At 39.4% G+C, this 20018-nt stretch overlaps 1 protein-coding gene across 1 annotated transcript in view; it reads left to right on the top strand.

Moving 5' to 3' along the window:
- FIRRM (FIGNL1 interacting regulator of recombination and mitosis) overlaps nucleotides 1–20018 on the top strand; it is a 367507-nt gene that overhangs the window by 229618 nt on the left and 117871 nt on the right. Inside the window, exon 17 of the mRNA XM_053693168.1 lies at nucleotides 16608–16730. Coding sequence (XP_053549143.1) covers nucleotides 16608–16730 — 123 coding nt within the window. The remainder of the gene's footprint in view (nucleotides 1–16607; nucleotides 16731–20018) is intronic.

The raw sequence follows: 20018 nt of genomic DNA, 5'->3' as shown, positions 1-20018 counted from the left end.
AGTATAAGGTGGGAGATAAAGTTTGGTTAAGCACGAAGAATATAAGATTACAAGTTCCTTCCAAAAAGCTCGCTTCACTTTATTTGGGTCCCTTTGAAATTAAGAATGTTGTTAATGTTAATGCAGTCACTCTTCAACTACCTTCTTCCATGAGAATTCATCCAACATTTCATGTCTCACTCCTTAAACCCTATGCTTCTATCAGGGCTACATCTTCGATGGATACTTCTTTAACTCATGTGACAGATGAGAAGGAGTACGAGATTGATTCTATTCAAGATTCTCGATACTTTCGAAACCACCTTCAGTATTTGGTCAGTTGGAAGGGTTATGGACCTGAAGAAGACTCTTGGGAGCCTGCTACTAATGTTATGGCTCCACGCTTGGTTTCCTTGTTCCATCGGAGGAATCCACACCGTCCAGGTCCTTGATCCGCTGAGCGGCTCCTTGAGGGGGGTGTCCTGTCAGGGTATTCACTATTGCAATCCTGTCCCTTTAATTATGAATCCTCTCTTCCTATTTAAGGCCCCTCCTCTCTATGCTCTTCGCTTGGTAATTTGAATCAGTTACTTTATGTGACTCCTCTCTGAAGACACCTAGCCCTTTCCTCAATCTGTGGGGATTTCTTACTCGTTGCTTTGAATCTTTGCAGCCTACAAATATCCTTCATTGCTGTGTGCCGGTGTGCCTATTCTATTACTTGCAGTTTCTTAGGAACCAAAGGAGCTGCTTTCAATTCCCTAAACTGTTACACCGGGTGGCTGTGACGTCACACCCGGCATCTCAGCGTGTCTGCAGCGCATGTACCGCGCTGTGTCCTTTCTACAAACAAGCATTCAGGATACCGTAAGGTTTTCATCTGGCTCTGACTTAGCCTTCCAAATAACCATCAGGAATTGGTCTGTATATTTTATTACTCTATTTTGGATATCATTATGTCTCTCAAGTAAGCAAACTACCTAAGCACTGTATTCAATGACTGTTACTATCACTAAACTGCAGGATTAACTTCAACTGCCTGTTATATTGCCTACTCTGTTTGAACTGCTGCTTGATTAACATCATTTGCTGTGACCACCTTGAACCTAACTAAGTGACTTATCTCTTGTTACTATCTTATCCTTGCATAAACTATATCTGATAACATAATCCAAAATATCATTCTAACTACATATGATATTTCCAGAAGTGCTGAATTCCTAACAAATACATTTTGGCCTAATTTCAATATCTCTTTGTACTACATCTGTTTGTATTACATTCCATTTCACTACCTGTCTTCTTTGTATATGTGTCAGCTATATCATTTAATCACTAAGTAATAAGTTGATTAACTACCTACTCTATCTATAGATACTCCTCCTATCTGTTGAAATACAGGCATCCTGTAACCTGGTTGCGTGACAGCTCCGTTTTCACTCTGTACCCTGCAGTAGTGACCCTCAGTTCAATGAGCAAAACCGGATTCCTGTAAGTTAAATCTGTGTGAATCCAAGGTTTGGTGTGAGGCTGAGTGGTCCTACTATAGCGGATACTAGGTACCTAAACTTATTTACCACCTGTTCTAACACATAACTTTACAGAACTTAACAACAACCTAGATGTGGTCCGTGCTTTAAAATTCTATTTAGAAGCAACAAAGGATTTCAGACAAACATCATCTTTGTTTGTCTTTTATTCTGGTAAGAGGAGAGGGCAGCAAGCTACTGCTACATCTCTTTCCTTTTGGCTGAAAAGCATCATCCGATTGGCTTATGAGACTGCCGGACGGCAGCCTCCTGAACGAATTACAGCTCACTCTACTAGAGATGTGGCTTCCACATGGGCCTTCAAGAACGAGGCTTCTGTTGATCAGATCTGTAAGGCAGCGACTTGGTCTTCTCTGCATACTTTTGCCAAATTTTACAAATTCGATACTTATGCTTCTTCGGAGGCTGTTTTTGGGAGAAAGGTGTTGCAAGCTGTGGTGCCTTCCGTTTATGTAACCTGACTTGTTCCCTCCCTTCATCCGTGTCCTAAAGCTTTGGTATTGGTTCCCACAAGTAAGGATGAAGCCGTGGACCGGACACACCAATGTAGGAGAGAACAGAATTTATGTTTACCTGATAAATTTCTTTCTCCTACGGTGTGTCCGGTCCACGGCCCGCCCTGGCTTTTAGTCAGGTTTAAAAATTTTTATTTCTGTACACTACAGTCACCACGGCACCCTATAGTTTCTCCTTTTTCTCCTAACCGTCGGTCGAATGACTGGGGGGCGGAGCCAGAGGGGGAGCTATATGGACAGCTTTTGCTGTGCTCTCTTTGCCATTTCCTGTTAGGGAAGAGAATATTCCCACAAGTAAGGATGAAGCCGTGGACCGGACACACCGTAGGAGAAAGAAATTTATCAGGTAAACATAAATTCTGTTTTTCTAAATTTTACAATTTCAATAGTTTTGCCTCAGCAGAGGCTTCCTTTGGGAGAAAGGTTTTTCAAGAGGTGGTGCCCTCAGTTTAGGTCTGCCTGTCTTGTTTCTCGCTTTCCATTCTGCGTCCTCTAGCTTGGGTATTGGTTCCCACTATTAATTAGAATGGATTTGTGGACTCTCCATGCCATTGGAAAGAAAACAAAATTTATGCTTACCTGATAAATTATTTTCTTTCCTGGCATGGAGAGTACAAGACCCGCCCTTGTCTAAATAAGCTTCAGGCACCTCTATACCCTTTGTGTCCTCTTCTCTTTCCATAGTCCCTCGGCTGAATGACTGGGGGTTATGGGAAGTGGGAGGGATACTTAAAGGGATAGGAAAGTCAAAATTAAACTTGCATGATTCAGATATAACATGTAATTTTAAGACACTTTTAAATTCACTTCTATTTTTAATTTGCTTTGTTCTCTTAGTATCCCTTGCTGAAAAAGAATATGCACATGTCATATATACCAGTGGAAGCTGCTGCTAATTGGTGCCTGTACGCATTTGTTTCTTGTGATTGACTAACTTGGTGTGTTCAGCTTCCTGCCAGTAGTGCAATGCTGTTCCTTCAGCAATGGATAACAAGAGAATGAAGCAAATTTGATAATAGAAGTAAATTGTAAAGTTTTTTTAAAATTGTATATTCTATATGAATCATAAAAGACAATTTATTTCATGTAATTGGCAAGAGTCCCTGAGCTAGTGACGTATGGGATATACAATCCTACCAGGAGGGGCAAAGTTTCCCAAACCTCAAAATGCCTATTAATACACACCTCACCACACCCACAATTCAGTTTTACAAACTTTGCCTCCTATGGAGGTGGTGAAGTAAGTTTGTGCTAAAATTTCTACGTTGATATGCGCTTCTCAGCATTTTTTAAGCCCGTTTCCTCTGAATATAGTGAATGTCAGAGGGATGTGAAGGGAGTATCACCTATTGAATGCAATGGTTTTCCTCACGGGTATCTATTTCATAGGGTCTCTGTTATTGGTCGTAGAGATTCATCTCCTACCTCCCTTTTCAGATCGACGATATACTCTCATATTCCATTACCTCTACTGATAACTGTTTCAGTACTGGTTTGGCTATCTGCTATATGTGGATAGGTGTCTTCAGGTAAGTATGTTTTCATTACTTAAGACACTCTCAGCTATGGTTTGGCACTTTACGTATTTATATAAAGTTCTAAATATATGTATTGTACTTATATTTGCCATGATTCAGGTTTTAGTATATTTCCTTTTGCAGACTGTCAGTTTCATATCTGGGAAATGCATTTTTTTAGAATTTTATTTCTTACCTGGGGTATAGTCTTTTTTTCAATTGACTGCCATTTTTCAAATTCGCTGGCAGAATTAGGCTCACGAGGGCGCACTTTATTTATAACTTTCTAAAGTTTATTGCGTCATTCTTGGCGCAAGATTTTTTTGGTGTGAAGTTACGTTCCTTGACGCAATTCGTAATTTCCGGCGTCTTAGTTGACGCAAGGTCCTTTCACAAGGTTGCGTCATCTTTGACGCGAGTGTGTCGTTTCCGGAAGTTTTTGGCGCCAAAAAATATTTTTCTGTTTGTTGTGCGTCATACTTGGCGCCAAATACTTTCATTATTTTAGACCCCATTCCGATTTGCCTCTTGCTTTTTTGTATGTCAGAGGGCTATTCTGTTTGCATTTTTTCCCATTCCTGGAACTGCCATATAAGGAAATTGATCATTTTGCTTTATATGTTGTTTTTTTCTCTTACATTTGCAAGATGTCTCAATCTGATCCTGTCTCAGAATTCACTGTTGGATCCCTGCTGCCTGATAACAGTTCTACCAAAGCTAAGTGCATTTGTTGTAAACTTGTGGTGATTATACCTCCAGCTGTGGTCTGTAATAGTTGTCATGATAAACTTTTACATGCAGAAAATGTATCCATCAGTAGTAGTTCATTACCTGTTGCTGTTCACTCAACATCTAATGCACAAGATATACCTGTAAATTTAAAAGAATTTATTTCTGATTCTATTCAGAAGGCTTTGTCTGCCATTCCGCCTTCTAATAAACATAAAAGGTCTTTTAAAACTTCTCATAAGGTTGATGAAATTTCAAATGACCAGCAACATACTGAATTATCCTTCTGTGATGAGGATCTATCTGATTCAGAAGATCCTGCCTCAGATATTGACACTGATAATTCCTCTTATTTATTTAAATTGGAGTATATTCGTTCTTTGTTAAAAGAAGTGTTGATTACATTGGATATGGAGGAAACTAGTCCTCTTGATACTAAAACTAGTAAACATTTAAATTCTGTTTATAAACCTCCTGTGGTTATTCCAGAGGTTTTCCAGTTCCTGGTGCTATTTCTGATATGATTTCTAAGGAATGGAATAAGCCTGGTGCTTCTTTTATTCCTTCTTCAAGGTTTAAAAAATTGTATCCTTTGCCAGAAGTTAGATTGGAGTTTTGGGAAAAGATCCCCAAAGTTGATGGGGCTATCTCTACTCTTGCTAAACGTACTACTATTCCTACGGAAGATAGCACTTCTTTTAAAGATCCTTTAGATAGGAAACTTGAATCTTATCTAAGGAAAGCTTATTTATATTCAGGTCATCTTCTTAGGCCTGCAATTTCTTTGGCTGATGTTGCAGCTGCTTCAACTTTTTGGTTGGATACTTTAGCGCAACAAGTATAGGATCATGATTCAACATGCTAATAATTTCATTTGTGATGCCATTTTTGATATTATCAAAATTGATGTTAAATCTATGTCTTTAGCTATTTTAGCTAGAAGAGCTTTGTGGCTCAAATCTTGGAATGCTGATATGACTTCTAAATCCAGATTGCTATCTCTTTCTTCCAAGGTAATAAATTATTTGGTTCTCAGTTGGATTCAATAATTTCAACTGTTACTGTGGGGAAGGGAGTTTTTTTGCCTCAGGATAAAAAACCTAAGGGTAAATCTAAAGCTTTTAACAGTTTTCATGCCTTTCAACAAAATAAGGAACAGAAACCTAATTCTTCCCCCAAAGAATCTGCTTCCAATTGGAAGCCTTCTTCAAATTGGAATAAATCCAAGCCATTTAAGAGATCAAAACCAGCCCCCAAGTCCGCATGAAGGTGCGGCCCTCATTCCAGCTCAGCTGGTAGGGGGCAGATTAAAATTTTTCAAAGATGTTTGGATCAATTCGGTCCAAAATCATTGGATTCAGAGTATCGTCTCTCAGGGGTACAGAATTAGGAGTAAGACCGCCTGTGAGAAGATTTTTTTCTCTCTTGCATTCTGGTAAACCCAGTAAAGGCTCAGGCTTTTCTGAAGTGTGTTTCAGACCTGGAGTTGTCAGGGGTAATCATGCCAGTTCTGTTTCAGGAACAGGGTCTGGGGTTTTATTCAAATCTATTCATTGTCCCAAAGAAAGAAAATTCATTCAAACCAGTTTTGGATCTAAAGATTTGGAATCGATATGTATGAGTACCAGCTTTCAAAATGGTGACTATAAGGACTATTCTGCCTTTTGTTTAGCAAGGGCATTATATGTCCACAATAGACTTACAGGATGCATATCTTCATTTCTTTCATGTAATTAACAAGAGTCCATGAGCTAGTGACGTATGGGATATACATTCCTACCAGGAGGGGCAAAGTTTCCCAAACCTTAAAATGCCTATAAATACACCCCTCACCACACCCACAAATCAGTTTTACAAACTTTGCCTCCAAGGGAGGTGGTGAAGTAAGTTTGTGCTAGATTCTACGTTGATATGCGCTCCGCAGCAAGTTGGAGCCCGGTTTTCCTCTCAGCGTGCAGTGAATGTCAGAGGGATGTGAGGAGAGTATTGCCTATTGAATGCAGTGATCTCCTTCTACGGGGTCTATTTCATAAGGTTCTCTGTTATCGGTCGTAGAGATTCATCTCTTACCTCCCTTTTCAGATCGACGATATACTCTTATATTTACCATTTCCTCTACTGATTCTCGTTTCAGTACTGGTTTGGCTTTCTACAAACATGTAGATGAGTGTCCTGGGGTAAGTAAGTCTTATTTTCTGTGACACTCTAAGCTATGGTTGGGCACTTTATTTATAAAGTTCTAAATATATGTATTCAAACATTTATTTGCCTTGACTCAGAATGTTCAACTTTCCTTATTTCCAGACAGTCAGTTTCATATTTGGGATTATGCTTTAAATTATCATATTTTGTCTTACCTCAAAAATTTGACTTTTTTCCCTGTGGGCTGTTAGGCTCGCGGGGGCTGAAAATGCTTCATTTTATTGCGTCTTTTTTGGCGCGGATTTTTTTGGCGCAAAAATTCATTTCCGTTTCCGGCGTCATACGTGTCGCCGGAAGTTGCGTCATTTTTTTGACGTTATTTTGCGCCAAAAATGTCGGCGTTCCGGATGTGGCGTCATTTTTGGCGCCAAAAGCATTTAGGCGCCAAATAATGTGGGCGTCTTATTTGGCGCCAAAAAATATGGGCGTCGCTTTTGTCTCCACATTATTTCAGTCTCATTTTCATTTGCTTCTGGTTGCTAGAAGCTTGATGTTTGGCATTTTTTTCCCATTCCTGAAACTGTCTTATAAGGAATTTGATTTATTTTGCTTTATATGTTGTTTTTTCTCTTACATATTGCAAGATGTCTCACGTTGCATCTGAGCCAGAAGATACTACAGGAAAACCACTGCCTGCTGGATCTACCAAAGCTAAGTGTATCTGCTGTAAACTTTTGGTAGTTATTTCTCCAGCTGTTGTTTGTATTAATTGTCATGACAAACTTGTTAAAGCAGATAATATTTCCTTTAGTGATGTACCATTGCCTGTTGCAGTTCCCTCAACATCTAAGGTGCAGAATGTTCCTGATAACATAAGAGATTTTGTTTCTGAATCCATAAAGAAGGCTTTGTCTGTTATTTCTCCTTCTAGTAAACGTAAAAAGTCTTTTAAATCTTCTCTCTCTACAGATGAATTTTTAAATGAACACCATCATTCTGATTCTTTGGACTCTTCTAGTTCAGAGGATTCTGTCTCAGAGATTGATGCTGATAAATCTTCATATTTATTTAAGATGGAATTTATTCGCTCTTTACTTAAAGAAGTACTAATTGCTTTAGAAATAGAGGATTCTAGTCCTCTTGATACTAATTCTATACGTTTGGATAAGGTTTTTAAAGCTCCTGCGGTTATTCCAGAAGTCTTTTCTGTTCCTAATGCTATTTCTGCAGTAATTGCTAAGGAATGGGATAAATTGGGTAATTCATTTACTCCTTCTAAACGTTTTAAGCAATTATATCCTGTTCCGCCTGACAGGTTAGAATTTTGGGACAAAATCCCTAAAGTTGATGGGGCTATTTCTACCCTTGCTAAACGTACTACCATTCCTACGTCAGATGGTACCTCGTTTAAGGATCCTTTAGATAGAAAAATTGAATCTTTTCTAAGAAAAGCTTATCTATGTTCAGGTAATCTTCTTAGACCTGCTATATCATTGGCTGATGTTGCTGCAGCTTCAACTTTTTGGTTGGAAACTCTAGCGCAACAAGTAACAAATCGTGATTCTCATGATATTATTATTCTTCTCCAGCATGCTAATAATTTCATCTGTGATGCCATTTTTGATATTATTAGAGTTGATGTTAGATTTATGTCTCTGGCTATCTTAGCCAGAAGAGCTTTATGGCTTAAGACTTGGAATGCTGATATGGCTTCTAAATCAACTCTACTTTCCATTTCTTTCCAGGGAAACAAATTATTTGGTTCTCAGTTGGATTCTATTATTTCAACTGTTACTGGTGGGAAAGGAACTTTTTTACCACAGGATAAAAAATCTAAAGGTAAAAACAGGGCTAACAATCGTTTTCGTTCCTTTCGTTTCAACAAAGAACAAAAGCCTGATCCTTCGTCCTCAGGAGCAGTTTCAGTTTGGAAACCATATCCAGTCTGGAATAAATCCAAGCCTGCTAGAAAGGCAAAGCCTGCTTCTAAGTTCACATGAAGGTACGGCCCTCATTCCAGTTCAGCTGGTAGGGGGCAGGTTACGTTTTTTCAAAGAAATTTGGATCAAATCTGTTCACAATCTTTGGATTCAGAACATTGTTTCAGAAGGGTACAGAATTGGTTTCAAGTTGAGACCTCCTGCAAAGAGATTTTTTTCTTTCCCATGTCCCAGTAAATCCAGTGAAAGCTCAAGCATTTCTGAATTGTGTTTCAGATCTAGAGTTGGCTGGAGTAATTATGCCAGTTCCAGTTCCGGAACAGGGGATGGGGTTTTATTCAAATCTCTTCATTGTACCAAAGAAGGAGAATTCCTTCAGACCAGTTCTGGATTTAAAATTATTGAATCGTTATGTAAGGATACCAACGTTCAAGATGGTAACTGTAAGGACTATATTGCCTTTTGTTCAGCAAGGGAATTATATGTCCACAATAGATTTACAGGATGCATATCTGCATATTCCGATTCATCCAGATCATTATCAGTTCCTGAGATTCTCTTTTCTAGACAAGCATTACCAATTTGTGGCTCTACCGTTTGGCCTTGCTACAGCTCCAAGAATTTTCACAAAGATTCTCGGTGCCCTTCTGTCTGTAATCAGAGAACAGGGTATTGTGGTATTTCCTTATTTGGACGATATCTTGGTACTTGCTCCGTCTTTACATTTAGCAGAGTCTCATACGAATCGACTTGTGTTGTTTCTTCAAGATCATGGTTGGAGGATCAATTTACCAAAAAGTTCTTTGATTCCTCAAACAAGGGTAACCTTTCTGGGTTTCCAGATAGATTCAGTGTCCATGACTCTGTCTTTAACAGACAAGAGACGTCTAAAATTGATTACAGCTTGTCGAAACCTTCAGTCACAATCATTCCCTTCGGTAGCCTTATGCATGGAAATTCTAGGTCTTATGACTGCTGCATCGGACGCGATCCCCTTTGCTCGTTTTCACATGCGACCTCTTCAGCTCTGTATGCTGAACCAATGGTGCAGGGATTACACGAAGATATCTCAATTAATATCTTTAAAACCGATTGTTCGACACTCTCTAACGTGGTGGACAAATCACCATCGTTTAATTCAGGGGGCTTCTTTTGTTCTTCCGACCTGGACTGTAATCTCAACAGTATCTCGAATTTTGGTTTGGGCGGAATCCAGCTCCTGTCTAATCTCTGCGGTTCATATCCCAGGTGTAGACAATTGGGAAGCGGATTATCTCAGTCGCCAAACGTTGCATCCGGGCGAATGGTCTCTTCACCCAGAGGTATTTCTTCAGATTGTTCAATTGTGGGGGCTCCCAGAGATAGATCTGATGGCCTCTCATCTAAACAAGAAACTTCCCAGGTATCTGTCCAGATCCCGGGATCCTCAGGCGGAGGCAGTGGATGCATTATCACTTCCTTGGAAGTATCATCCTGCCTATATCTTTCCGCCTCTAGTTCTTCTTCCAAGAGTAATCTCCAAGATTCTGAGGGAATGCTCGTTTGTTCTGCTAATAGCTCCGGCATGGCCTCACAGGTTTTGGTATGCGGATCTTGTCCGGATGGCATCTTGCCAGCCATGGACTCTTCCGTTAAGACCAGACCTTCTGTCACAAGGTCCTTTTTTCCATCCGGATCTGAAATCCTTAAATTTAAAGGTATGGAGATTGAACGCTTGATTCTTGGTCATAGAGGTTTCTCTGACTCCGTGATTAATACTATGTTACAGGCTCGTAAATCTGTATCTCGAGAGATATATTATAGAGTCTGGAAGACTTATATTTCATGGTGTCTTTCTCATCATTTTTCTTGGCATTCTTTTAGAATACCGAGAATTTTACAATTTCTTCAGGATGGTTTGGATAAGGGTTTGTCCGCAAGTTCTTTGAAAGGACAAATCTCTGCTCTTTCTGTTCTTTTTCACAGAAAGATTGCTATTCTTCCTGATATTCATTGTTTTGTACAAGCTTTGGTTCGTATAAAACCTGTCATTAAGTCAATTTCTCCTCCTTGGAGTTTGAATTTGGTTCTGGGAGCTCTTCAAGCTCCTCCGTTTGAACCTATGCATTCATTGGACATTAAATTACTTTCTTGGAAAGTTTTGTTCCTTTTGGCCATCTCTTCTGCTAGAAAAGTTTCTGAATTATCTGCTCTTTCGTGTGAGTCTCCTTTTCTGATTTTTCATCAGGATAAGGCGGTGTTGCGAACTTCTTTTGAATTTTTACCTAAAGTTGTGAATTCCAACAACATTAGTAGAGAAATTGTGGTTCCTTCATTATGTCCTAATCCTAAGAATTCTAAGGAGAAATCATTGCATTCTTTGGATGTTGTTAGAGCTTTGAAATATTATGTTGAAGCTACGAAATCTTTCCGTAAGACTTCTAGTCTATTTGTTATCTTTTCTGGTTCTAGGAAAGGCCAGAAAGCTTCTGCCATTTCTTTGGCATCTTGGTTGAAATCTTTAATTCATCTTGCCTATGTTGAGTCGGGTAAAACTCCGCCTCAAAGAATTACAGCTCATTCTACTAGGTCAGTATCTACTTCCTGGGCGTTTAGGAATGAAGCTTCGGTTGACCAGATCTGCAAAGCAGCAACTTGGTCTTCTTTGCATACTTTTACTAAATTCTACCATTTTGATGTATTTTCTTCTTCTGAAGCAGTTTTTGGTAGAAAAGTTCTTCAGGCAGCGGTTTCAGTTTGAATCTTCTGCTTATGTTTTTTGTTAAACTTTATTTTGGGTGTGGATTATTTTCAGCAGGAATTGGCTGTCTTTATTTTATCCCTCCCTCTCTAGTGACTCTTGTGTGGAAAGATCCACATCTTGGGTAGTCATTATCCCATACGTCACTAGCTCATGGACTCTTGTTAATTACATGAAAGAAAACATAATTTATGTAAGAACTTACCTGATAAATTCATTTCTTTCATATTAACAAGAGTCCATGAGGCCCACCCTTTTTTGTGGTGGTTATGATTTTTTTGTATAAAGCACAATTATTCCAATTCCTTATTTTATATGCTTCGCACTTTTTCTTATCACCCCACTTCTTGGCTATTCGTTAAACTGATTTGTGGGTGTGGTGAGGGGTGTATTTATAGGCATTTTAAGGTTTGGGAAACTTTGCCCCTCCTGGTAGGAATGTATATCCCATACGTCACTAGCTCATGGACTCTTGTTAATATGAAAGAAATGAATTTATCAGGTAAGTTCTTACATAAATTATGTTATTCCGATTCATCCAGATCACTATCAGTTCCTGAGATTCTCTTTTCTAGAAAACCATTACCAATTTGTTGCTCTTCCTTTTGGCCTAGCAACAGCTCCAAGAATCTTTTCAAAGGTTCTAGGTGCCCTACTCTCTGTAATCAGAGAGTGGGGTATTGGGGTATTTCCTTATTTGGACAATATCTTGGTACTCGCTCAGTCTTTACGTTCTGCAGAATCTCACACAAATCAACTAGTGTTGTTTCTTCGAAGACATGGTTGGAGGATCAATTTACCAAAAAGTTCTTTGATTGCTCAGACACCTTTTTAGGTTTCCAGATAGATTCAGTGTCCATGGCTTTGTCTCTAACAGACAAGACGTTTGAAATCGGTTGAAGCCTGTCGGAACCTTCAGTCTCAGTCATTCCCTTCAGTAGCTATGTGCATGGAAGCTTTAGGTCTCATGACTGCAACATCAGACTCGATCCCCTTTGCTCGTTTTCTTATGAGACCTCTCCAGCTTTGTATGCTGAACCAATGGTGTAGGGATTATACAAGGATATCATAATTAATATCCTTAAATCCCAATGTTCAAATTTCTCTGACTTGGTGGTTAGATCACCATCGTATAATTCTAGGGGCCTCTTTCGTTCGTCCTACCTGAACTGTGATCACAACAGATGCGAGTCTTTCAGGTTGGGGATCTCTGACAGTACAAGGAGTTTGGAAATCGAAATTACCAATCAATATTTTGGAACTCCGTGCGATTCTCAAGGCAACAACTGTGGCATGTGTCAATCATCAGGGTGGGACTCACAGTCCTCAAGCTATGAAAGAAGTATCTTGGATACTTGTTTGGGCGGAATCCAGCTCCGTCTAATTTCTGCGGTTCATATCCCAGGTATAGACAATTGGGAAGCGGATTACCTCAGTCGTCAGACTTTACATCCGGGAGAATGGTCTCTCCACCCAGATGTGTTTTCTCAAATTGATCAGATGTGGGGGTTTCCAGAAATAGATCTTATGGCATCTCATCTAAACAAGAAACTTCCCAGGTACCTGTCCAGGTCCAGGGATCCTCAGGCGGAAGCAGTGGATGCATTGACGCTTCCTTGATGTTATCAACCTGCTTATATTTTCCCGCCTCTAGTTCTTCTTCCAAGAGTGATCTCCAAGATCATCATGGAGCAATCGTTTGTGCTGCTGGTAGCTCCAGCATGGCCTCACAGGTTTTGGTATGCGGATCTTGTTCGGATGTCGAGGTGCCAACCTTTGCCACTTCCACTAAGGTCAGACCTTCTATCTCAAGGTCCGTTTTTCCATCAGGATCTCAAATCATTAAATTTTAAGGTATGGAGATTGAACGCTTAGTGCTTAGTCATAGAGGTTTCTCTGACTCAGTGATTAATACTATGTTGCTGTAAATCAGTTTCTAGAAAGATTATCGAGTTTGGAAGACTTAAATTTCATGGTTTTCTTCTAATAAATTCTCTTGGCATTCTTTTAGAATTCCTAGAATTTTACAGTTTCTTCAGGATGGTTTGGATAAAGGTTTGTCTGCAAGTTCCTTGAAAGGACAAATCTCTGCTCTTTCTGTTTTATATCACAGAAAGATTGCTAAACTTCCTGATATTCATTGTTTTGTGCAGGCTTTGGTTCGTATCAAGCCTGTCATTAAATCAATCTCTCCTCCTTGGAGTTTTAATTTAGTTTTGAAGGCTTTACAGGCTCCTCCGTTTGAGCCTATGCATTCTTTGGACATTAAACTACTTTCTTGGAAAGTGTTGTTTCTTTTGGCCATCTCTTCTGCTAGAAGAGTTTCTGAATTATCCGCTCTCTTGTGAATCTCCTTTTCTGATTTTTCATCAGGATAACGTGGTTTTGCGGACTTCATTTAAATTCTTACCTAAGGTTGTAAATTCTAACAACATTAATAGAGAAATTGTTGTCCCTTCCTTGTGTCGTAATCCTAAGAATTCTTTGGAGAGATTTTTACATTCTTTGGATGTGGTAAGAGCTTTGAAATATTATGTTGAAGCTACTAAAGATTTCTGGAAGACTTCTAGTCTATTTGTGATATTTTCTGGTTCTAGGAAAGATCAGAAGGCTTCTGCTGTTTCCTTGGCTTCGTGTTTAAAGTTTTTAATTCATCTAGCTTATTTGGAGTCGGGTCAAGCCCCGCCTCAGAGAATTTCAGCTCATTCTACTAGATCAGTCTCTACTTCGTGGGATTTTAAGAATGAAGCTTCAGTTGATCCGATTTGCAAAGCAGCAACTCCGTCTTCTTTGCATACATTTACTAAATTCTACCATTTTGATGTATTTGCTTCTTCCGAAGCAGTTTTTGGTAGAAAAGTTTTTCAGGCAGCTGTTTCAGTTTGATTCCTCTGCTTTTGATTTAAGTTTTTTCCTTTCATTTATGAGAATAAACTTATATTTTGGGTTGTGGATTAATTTTTTCAGCTCAAAATGGCTGTTTTTATTTTTTTCCCTCCCTCTCTAGTGACTCTTGCGTGGAGTTCCACATCTTGGGTATTGCTATCCCATAAGTCACTAGCTCATGAACTCTTGCCAATTACATGAAAGAAAACATAATTTATGTAAGAACTTACCTGATAAATTCATTTCTTTCATATTGGCAAGAGTCCATGAGGCCCACCCCCTTTTTTATGGTGGTTATTTTTTTGTATAAAGCACAATTATTTCCAAATTCCTTTGTTGATGCTTTTTACTCCTTTCTTTATCACCCACTACTTGGCTATTCGTTAAACTGAATTGTGGGTGTGGTGAGGGGTGTATTTATAGGCATTTTGAGGTTTGGGAAACTTTGCCCCTCGTGGTAGGATTGTATATCCCATATGTCACTAGCTCATGGACTCTTGCCAATATGAAAGAAATGAATTTATCAGGTAAGTTCTTACATAAATTATGTTTTTTGGGTTTACTATCCCTTTAAAGCTTTGCTGGGGTGTTCTTTGCCTCCTCATGGTGGCCAGGTGTTGAATTCCCACTAGTAATTAAAATGGATTTGTGGACTCTCCATGCTAGGAAAGAAAATAATTTATCTGGTAAGCATACATTTTGGGTTTTTTTTTTCTCATTTTTTCCCCCATATCGCACAACCCTTATGCCTATGTAGTAAGAATACATGCAAAGACATACGCTTATGCAATAAGATAGTTTACCAAAACATAGCTTGTGTATTACAAGATAATATCTTTATGTAAACTTTTATAGTATAATAATTCACAGAGCACAGCTCATTATCATAACTTTAGAATCTATGCTGTCTGCATCTGGGGCATCAAAGAAGGCACAAACTCGCTTCCAAAATCATAAAATCAGAACTTGTAAAAAGGCAAGGGAGAACCCTTCTGTCATTTTACAGGAAACACAGCCATGTTTACAATAAGTGAGAACTAGGAACTGCTGGGGAAGTCATACCCTATTCTTACAGCAATCCAGGACTTTCGCAAAATGCAGCACAATTGCTTGTGACACTGCACCACCACTCTCTGAGCCCTACTGGATACATTACCACATGCAAAGCGTGCTCATGCACACGCCTGACCCTTACTGCTGGGCCCTAAACCAGGAAAAAAAATGGCACCACCCAAAGAAATAACCCTCAGCGTAGCTGGAAGCTATCACCTGCTAGCCTGGGCCCCTGTGATAACAAATCTGCCTCTTGGACACTGGAACTTTCAGTAACCCAGGAGTGTAATGTTAGCATAACCTGGTGGGATATTAAAAGCTTCACTTAACTTAAAGTATCTAGAGAGGGGGACTAGTGCTACCCATCCTGTGGTAGACAGAACTAGAAATGGGGATATGTAGTCGTGACCATTTTATAGGTGTGGAAATATGTCCATGCCTCCTCTGGGGAGGGATATCTCACTTGGTAAGTATTTGTCTAGGAAGACCAAGATAATGGTAGTTTGTGTACATTGACCAATGAATGGATCCAAACCTTTATTGCTTTGGGCAACCTTTTATGTAGGTTTTGAAATTCATATGGAACACATTAAAACTTTCATGTACGCTGTTAATATATGGTATATTGTGTAACTGTGTTTCACTACTAACCTGTTACACTTATTTTATGCTTAAAGTTTGTGTAATTAGTTTGGAGTTTTTTCATTGTTCATCCAAATTCTTAGTTATATTCTTTAAAGGACATGAAACCCAAATAAATGTAAAACAACTTTCCAATTTACTTATTTCATTCTCTTCATATCCTTTATTGAAGTAGCAGAAATGCACTACTGGGTGCTAGCTAAATGCACTGGGTGAGCCAATAAGATAAGGCATATATGTGCAGTCACCAATCAACAGCTCCTAAATCTACCTAGATATATTTTTCAACAAAGGATATCAAGAAAACAAATTAAATAATATAAGTAAATTGAAAAGTTGTCACATGCTGTATCTGAATCAGGATAGAAAAAAAATAATTTTTTTTGTCTCTCTAAACCCTCGGTTACCCTGGTTGAGATTCACTGTCTTAGACACAAAAATGCCTTCCCAAAAAGGCATATATTTATTTTACAAACATCAAGTACAATGCATGTTCAATGAGTTCAGGCCCACCTATCAAAGCCTGAAAATCATGGAGCATTAAAGGAACATGAAATCCAAAATCTTTCTTTCATGATTCAGACTGTGCTTGCAATTTTAAAGAATTTTCCAATTTGCTTCCTTTATCTAATTTGCTTTGTTCTCTTTGTATCCTTTTTTGAAAAGTATACCGCAGTAGGCTTTGTTGCAGCAATGCACTACTGGGAGCTAGCTGCTGTTGGTTGCTGCACATATAAGGTTTCTGTCTTTGGCTGACATATTTTCAGCTCTGATTAGTGCATTGCTGATCATTTAACATATAATACTAAAAGAATGAAGCAAATTTGATAATAGAAGTATTTATTTCTCTAAACTGGAATCGGATTTTGAATTATGCAATATTAATGCTTAATTTCTTCTTGTTTTATTTGTAGAATTTGCCCCTCTCTGTTCTTTTGGCTGTGTGTAGTTCCTTAGGGGAAGCATTGGACAAACAGCAAGAGACTATTGTGTCAGGAATTATTGGACAGTTGTGGCCCCTTCTTAACACTAAACAGGTGAGAATTTATTGGTTTAGAATTTAGAAAGAGCTGCAAGCTAGAAAAAGAGAAATTGACTAAAGAACACAGAATTTAAAGGTAGAAAAAATTCAAAATTAAATCCATATAGGTTTTGATGATCAAAATCTCACCGACAAAGAGAATTCACGCAAAATCTTTGGGGGCTTTTTTGAGCAGTATTTTGTAATGTATGTGCATTTCCCTTATATACAGAAACCTATATAGCTAGATAAACAGATTTCAAGGTAAAATGTGTCTTAAAATAAAATTATTTGATGGACCTCACAGCACTGACATGACTTCCTAGATCATTGTACCAGAACAGATAACTTTAGATCATCTTCTTATAGTGTTTAAAGGGACAGTGTTCCATCACATTAAACTTATATATTTATAATTGTTGTCCCCAGAGTGTTATGTCCTACCTGCATGTCACTATACTGTGCACACTGGATTTGGAGATATTTCAAATCAATTTGTGCCGTTCAGTAATTACAAATGGCCCCAAAACTCAGCCTATTAATAAAATCACACATACATTACTTCAGCTACTCCCTTGATTCTTCAATGAACTTGCAAATAAATTTGCGTTGCTGTTCTTGTGCTCATGCGCGATCTGGCCATAGTGATGTAATTGTTCCTAGAAATTGTAATAAAGAGTGTTATGTATGTTTTTTTTTTTAATATTTTTTTCTTTCTCCAGTATGCCACAGTTTAGTTGAATGTAACATCATTATTGTTCAGATCTGTGCAAGGTTTCATATACATCTGGCCATAACTAGCTATAGTAGAAACAAGATAAATGTGAAAAAAAAATTTCTTTTTAAAGACACGATGAGTCCACGGATCATCAACCTTACTTGTGGGAAATACACCTCCTGGTCAGCAGGAGGAGGCAAAGAGCACCACAGCAGAGCTGTTAAATAGCTCCTCCCTTCCCTCCCACTCCAGTCATTCTCTTTGCCTACGTTAGTGATGGGAAGAGGTAAAGTGAGGTGTTAGTATAGATTCTTCAATCAAGAGTTTATTATTTGTAAAGTAGTGCAAGATTGTGCTGCTTTGTTCTAGGGTGTAGCCGTAGTCCAGATCAGTCTCTTCAGTAGAGCTGTTGGTGGCTTTTAAGCAATGGGAACTTGTGGGACATAATTCTCACTGCGCCTCCCATATATTTATGCTGCCCTAATCCTGTTAGCCTAAGCAATTGTTAACTCAAGCTTCATAATCCTCCACAGGGCTATGGGAGGGAGAGGACCTCTTAAACCTGCTGGACTGTCCTGCTGTCGGACAGATTTAAGGTAAGTGCTGACTTCTTTTTATTCTGAGGATAACAGGAAAAAGACTCAGAGTAAAGTGAGCACTTGGTTACTTCATTTGAGGCTCAGTATGGGGCTCTGTATTATGGGACACATACTCTCTGTGTTTAGAGGGTTCATTTTTTTATGACAGTTTATGTACAGGCACTGGGGCTGGGGATTAAGCCTTTTTCCCTATCGGTTTATTTTTTTGCTAAAATAAAAGCCGGTCGGTTTGACTGTGTTACTAACGCCCACGGTGGGCGGGGCTACCTTTTGCACGCTTTCTAATTACGCTGCGCAGTGTGTAGTTTGGCTAGTACACGGGCTGTTCCGGATTTGCTGTGGGGGCTCCATTTTATTTCCTTTAATCGGTACAGTGATTATTTCAGTGCCACATTGGAACCTCATGTCAGTAGAGCAAGCGGTTTGTAGCAGTGTGGAAGCGATCCTCTCCTGCAGCGCTGGGACTTAGCTGGAGAATCAGTGGCAGGTAGGCGCCTCAGCAGAGCTGTTGAGGTGTAGAGGTGTCGGAAGTATTTAGGTTGCTTAATTGAGGATACATTTTTTTCTTTGTGTATACCGCAGCTTTCTCCCCAAGCGTCCCAAACTTTAACGCCCGCACAAGCAGTGGCCTGTACTTCTACTCTAGCACCTGCTGGAGTTAATTTAAAAGACATAGCTGCGGTTATGTCTTCCACAATTTCTGATGCGTTGTCTGCTTTTCCTATGCTTCAAGGCAAGCGCAAGAGGAAAGACAACCATGTTATCAGTGAGGTTTCTGATGCCATGGTGGCAGTCTCAGAGGTACCCTCCCAGGGAACTGAGATGGAGGTTATAGAGGTTCTATCAGAAGGCGAGATTTCAGAGAGAGTTCATTACCTTTGACTGATTCAGAGGTTGTCTCTTTCAGATTTAAACTAGAACACCTCCGTCTGTTACTCAGCGAGGTGTTGGTTACCTTAGACGACTGTGATTCCACAGTAGTCGCTCCTGCGAAGGCGAGTAAATTGGACAGATATTTCGAAGTCCCTACTTACGCAGATGTTTTTCCAGTTCGTAAGCGAGCTTCGGAGATTGTTTCTAAGGAATGGGAGGTATTCCCTCCTCTCCGTCTCCTATTTTCAAAAAGATGTTTCCTATAGCTGACGCTGTCAAGGAAGCTTGGCAATTGGTTCCTAAGGTAGAAGGGGCTATCTCCACTTTAGCCAAGCGAACTACTATTCCAATTGAGGATAGTTGTGCCTTTAAAGACCCCATGGACAAGAAGTTGGATGGTCTACTTAAAAAGATTTATGTTCACCAGGGTCTGCTCTTGGAGCCGGCTGAGTGCATTGCTACTGTCACTAGTGCGGCAGCTTATTGGTTTGATGCTCTGTCCGAGTCTCTTAAGTCTGAGACTTCTTTGGAGGAGATCCAAGATAGGATTAAAGCTCTGACGTTAGCCAATGCTTTTATTTCGGATGCTTCTCTGCAAATTACTAAATTGGCAGCTAAGAGTTCAGGGTTCTCTATCCTAGCCCGCCGAGCTTTATGGTTAAAACCTTGGTCTGCGGACGTGTCATCCAAGTCTAAGCTTAAAGCTATTCCTTACAAAGGAAAGACTTTGTTTGCACCTGGCCTGAAGGAAATTATCTCTAACATCACGGGAGGTAAGGGTCATCTCCTTCAAGATAGAAGTAAACAAAAAGGACGGCAAAGTAATTTTCGTTCCTTTCATAATTTCAAGGGAAATTCTTTCTCTTCCTCCTCTAAACAGGAAGGAAACTATTCGCAATCTAAGCCTACTTGGAGACCCAAACAGCCTTGGAACAAGGGTAAACAGTCCAAGAAGCCTGCTGCTGACTCCAAAACAGCATGAAGGGCATGCCCCCAATCCGGGACCGGATCTGGTAGGGGGCAGACTTTTTTCTTCGTTCAGGCTTGGGTGTGAGACGTTCAGGATCCCTGGGCTATAGAAATAGTGTCCCAGGGATATAAACTAGCGTTCTTA

This window comes from Bombina bombina, chromosome 10, assembly GCF_027579735.1.
Source record: "Bombina bombina isolate aBomBom1 chromosome 10, aBomBom1.pri, whole genome shotgun sequence".
NCBI lineage: Eukaryota > Metazoa > Chordata > Amphibia > Anura > Bombinatoridae > Bombina > Bombina bombina.
This window is presented reverse-complemented; position numbering and strand designations above follow the sequence as displayed.